Consider the following 4,990-nt stretch of genomic DNA (forward strand, 5'->3'; position numbering starts at 1 on the left):
AAATTAATTTAAAATGTAAAATATTCAAAAAGATTAGAACTAAAAAAATGACTTTTATGTCTGTAAAACAAACAAGTTAAATATAACGAGATAAATTGAATTGTTCGTGAACTTCTAACGAGTCGAGTTTGAGAGGAACAAAAGTTCGTGATGAACTCAAACTCATAATTTAAGCGCACACACATAATCATATATTATTTAAGGTGAATTCTTATTTAACCAACTCAAAAAGTTAGGTAAAATTATCTTTAGTATAAAATGTCTCGAAAACTACACACAATTGTCTTATTTAATATATAATTAAATATATAAAAGTTAAATGATGTCATGTGATTGGTTGAAGGTACAGTACCTATTTTTCTTTATGGATAGAGAAGTTGTCCCCATTATTTAATTATTTTAAAATTATATATTATTTAGTTTTTTATATTTTGAATTTTACTTTTATGTGAGTGTGCTACATTTTGTGTCCAAATCTTGTGTCCATACAAACACTTCATCTTAAGAAGATGTTTGTTTCAAAATTTTGAAAATAATTTTTATCGTGTTAATATTTTTGTTTAAAAATAACTTACAATTTTTAACAAAAGCTTTAAATGAAAAATTAGTTGAAATGGTTATTTTAAAAATATTATTTTAGATACTTTATATTTAATTGTAAATTTTTTTAATATCCAAAATTTAAAAAAGTTACTTAATTTTAAAATTATTTAAAATAATTTTTCATAAGAATTATTTTTGAAATACAACTATTAAAAAAATTACAATTACGTTTACATTTTGATCTTAAAAAATGTATATTTATATTATAAAATATCAAAATAAATTTTTTAATTTATAAAAAATAAATTTAATTTTTTTTAGTATTTTTAAAAACATATTTATAAATATCATTTTTAATTTTTTTTTAAACCTACTCAATCCCTTTTTTTAGATTCTATTGACTGGTTGTTACTAACAGATAATTATTAATTTCAAAAATTTATTACTTTTAGTTAGCAGATAAAACTTAAACAAATTTTAAAATAAGAATATCCCAAAATAAACAAGGTCAAATATATATTAGAAAACATTACGCATTGATTATTTAAACAAATATTTAATCCATATTACTGAGTTTTAGGATATATACAGTGGCGGAGGCAGGAATTTTATACAGCCTGGACAAAAACTTTACACCATTGATTATTTACCTGTTTTAATTTTCACACCCTATTTTTATTAATTTTGCCCCTGATTTTGTCTAAAAATCGACTATTAAATTATGGGGAGTACATAGAAAATAGGGCTAACTGGACCTTGGCTCCTCCCCTATATATATATATATATATATATATATATATATATATATATATATATATATATATATATATATATATATATATATATATATATTGAAATTATTAATTTATAAATATTATAAATTGATTTATATTAATACATAAATATAAATAACATCTCCTTACCCTCCTTTTAACTTAATATTAGTTGATTTATCCCATCCACCAGTCCTTTAATATTTTAAATATAAATAATTTCTTAATCCATATTTTGAAGATAATTTTTTATTTTATTAATCACTTAATCAATAAGTTTAAGACATTTACATATTTCTTTTGTAATATATATCATAAGTGTCATAGTACTATTACAAACCAGTCTATTTCTTTTGTAGCTTAGATACCTTGGATAGTAAAAACTTATAAAATTATTTAATATATTGAGAAGAAGATTTTAGTTCCAAACTTTTAATATTACACAATTTGTGTAATATTAGACTTAATAGAACAAAAATAAATATTATCCACAATTTGAAAAATATGGTACAATCTTTTGTGTAATATTGAAAAATTAACTTTAAAATGTATGGATATTTTCACATTTAAAAATAAAATGGAAAAGTATCATTTAAAATTATATACTAAGAATGAAAAACAATTAGTAATATTTTAATAGGAAAATAATTATATTGAAAAATGAAAATATTAATATAAAAATAGAATGGAAGTAAAAAACATAAACTAGTGAACAGAAAAGGAGCAATATATCACGAAAAGCAGCGTGTTTTCCGGTACAAAGGACAAGGGACAGAGAAAGCTGTTTGTTTTAACACGTGGCAAATTCTAAACCGTTGAAATCTCATAGCAACTTCATCTACCATCCGTTGAGATATGAGATAGATGACACAAAACAACAACATTCATACATTCATTCATTCACTCCATGGATCAATCTTACCCCATAACATAACATAACATAGTTAGTTAATGTGTGTAGTGATTTTGTCATTGTGCGAAGATAAACACGAGGATTCAGACACAAAAGGAGCAACTCGTCAGAACTAAAAAAAGAGCTCTCATAAACTCTGAAACAAAAAAAATCAGATAGTGAGAGAGAGAAAGAGAAAAAGAAAAATATTATTAAAATTAATAGTATTTATAATAAATCAAAGGAAGGAGAAATTTCAGAGTGTTGCAGAGAGAAAGAGAGGGGCATGGCGGCGTTTGCAGTGCAGAGATAGCTGTAAAAGACTGTGGTACTGTTCCTCCTTTATTATTATTACTATTATTAATAAATTTAATTTAAAATAATTTAATTATATTTATTAATTTTATACAGAAACACAAGCTAAGTTTTACACAAACAAACACTAGAGAAAGAAATGTTTTTGAAGAAGGTTAGCTTGTTGAGTTAGAGAAATTGAAAGCGCGATTAACGCTGTCCGACACTGTTTCGTCCGCCGTCTGTGTGTTCTGTCCTTCTTTTTTCCTTAACTTCAATTACTCCTTTTTCCAACCACAACGGTTATACAACAAGGAGACATAGTCTTATGTTTTCATGTTCTCTGTGTTTTGTGTAATTTTTCTGGAGACGCACAAACATTAACACAGTAACCAAAAAGTTACAAATCCCAATTCTTTCTCAACCGTTTTTTGTCATTATTATTTTCGTTTTTCATTTCTCATGTTCTTCTTAATAGTGTGTACACAAAACCGATTTAGGTTTTTGACATGGAAATTGAGTCGAAATTAAGAGAAGACGTCAAGTTGTTATTAGGGTTAAAGCTTTCAACAAGACAATGGCTGGTTTGTTCTCTCTAGGAGGTGGTAGAGGTAATCAACAAGGAGGTGGAGAGTCACATCAAGGTCAGAATCAGATTCCCCCTCCTCAAGAGACTCTTTTCTGGTACAACAAAAACGATGATGTTTCATCTTATAGAGGAAATTTAGAACTATGGAATCAGCACCAACACCAGCACCAGCACCACCTCCAGCAACATGAACAACAAGGTGAGGAAGGTGTTATACCAACACATGTTGCAAGGCCATTTTTCTCGCGAGATCTGTATGGATTAGGAGTCGGACCGAGTAGGGTTTCGTCAGACGATCAACAACAACAACATCAGTCGTTGAATATGGGGATGAGATCATCTTCATCTGGTGGCGAAGGGATAAGCTGTCAAGATTGCGGTAACCAAGCAAAGAAAGACTGTCCTCACATGAGATGTAGAACTTGTTGCAAGAGTCGTGGATTTCAGTGTCAAACTCATGTGAAAAGCACTTGGGTTCCAGCTTCACGACGCCGTGAAAGACAACAGCAGTTATCATCTTCTTCATCTTTACAAAGAGACATTTCCAAACGCCCAAGAGACTCCAACGCTCTTGTTTCAACTCGCAATTTTCCATCAGGTAACATTATTAGTATTATTATTCTTATCATGTGTTGTTGTTTTTTTTTGTTGTTATACTGAACATATGACATAGGTGTAAGATGTGTTAATCAGAAACACTAGCAGTTTCCGTGATTGACTCTTTTCAGTGTTATTGTTAAGAGAGTGAGTGGTGAAATAAAGGAAAGCGAAAGCATAGAGAGAATCTTTTGGTTTATAGAGGAATTCTCTGAAAAGATAGAGAAATCACTGAAGAGAAAGTTTTGGAAGTATATCTGCTAACAATCCAAACCGTATCGATTGCGTGTTCAACCCAAATCTCACCATATTTTCATATCTATCTATTCTATTCTACCAGCTTTTTTTTTTATTATTATTTTATTTCCTTCAAACCCTTTTTCTTTTTCGATAAACTATACTGTTATTTAGTAGCTCTGACGAAGAAACAAACTGTTTCAATTTCTTCCTCTTTCTTAGCACATTCCCTCTTTCTTTCTTTCTTTCTTTCTTTCACCTCACTCACTACATAGCTATTATTATCATTTTCTATGTGATTCTCTAATTCTATGTTTAGAGTATTCTAGAATATTGCTTTGCTTAATATAGTATGTGTTTTTGCATTATTTTGTTAACAAATTTATTAACATAGCTAAATAGTAATATTATAATATGTATTTATATTTAATATTTATATGTCTAATGGCTATTTGTTTTGTTAAAAAAAGGGTTAGAGGAAGCAAATTTTCCTGCTATTGTAAGCTCACCAGCTGAGTTCAGGTGTGTAAGGGTTAGTTCAATAGACGATGCAGATGAGAGGTTTGCATATCAAACGGCTGTCAACATTGGAGGACATTTGTTCAAAGGGATTCTCTATGATTTTGGTCCTGAAAACACTATCAACAACAATAACAATACTTATAATAATAGTAATTACATGATTGGCGAAACCTCGGGCGGTGGCGTTCCCGTTGCTCAACCGTTGAACTTAATCGCCGACTCTGATACCACTGTTGTTTCTTCGGGAGCACTTGTTGATCCGTCGTCCTTGTATTCGGCTCCGATGAACGCCTTCATGTCGGCTAGTGGTACGCAATTCTTCTCTCGTCCAAGATCTTGAAAACAAAAATTTGGGAAGAAAGAGTAGTTATTATGGGGATCATGAAGTATATATTATCCCACATATATATACTTCTCTTTCACCAAGGTTTGTGTTTCAATCATTTGAGGACAATGTTGTTGTGTTGTGGCCTAGAAGTAGAGGTAAATTTCACACACACATATTGAAGTACTAGAAGAAAAAGAGATTATTATATTAAGGAT

General features: G+C 29.2%; 1 protein-coding gene across 3 annotated transcripts; it reads left to right on the plus strand.

Moving 5' to 3' along the window:
* The first annotated feature begins 2,217 nt into the window (after nt 1–2,217).
* On the plus strand, nt 2,218–4,787 carry LOC131640503 (protein SHI RELATED SEQUENCE 1-like). Of its 3 annotated transcripts, none has more exons than XM_058910903.1 (3): nt 2,218–2,536; nt 2,620–3,689; nt 4,396–4,787. In XM_058910903.1, exons 2-3 carry the CDS (start codon nt 3,080–3,082, stop codon nt 4,785–4,787), a joined length of 1,002 nt encoding a protein of 333 aa, XP_058766886.1. In that variant the 5' UTR covers nt 2,218–2,536; nt 2,620–3,079. The 3 variants fall into 3 exon arrangements, with proteins under 3 accessions (XP_058766886.1, XP_058766900.1, XP_058766894.1); XM_058910917.1 differs by having other exon boundaries at nt 2,218–2,533; XM_058910911.1 differs by having other exon boundaries at nt 2,218–3,689.
* The last annotated feature ends 203 nt before the right edge of the window (nt 4,788–4,990 follow it).

The sequence above is a fragment of the Vicia villosa genome, linkage group LG1 (assembly GCF_029867415.1).
Source record: "Vicia villosa cultivar HV-30 ecotype Madison, WI linkage group LG1, Vvil1.0, whole genome shotgun sequence".
NCBI lineage: Eukaryota > Viridiplantae > Streptophyta > Magnoliopsida > Fabales > Fabaceae > Vicia > Vicia villosa.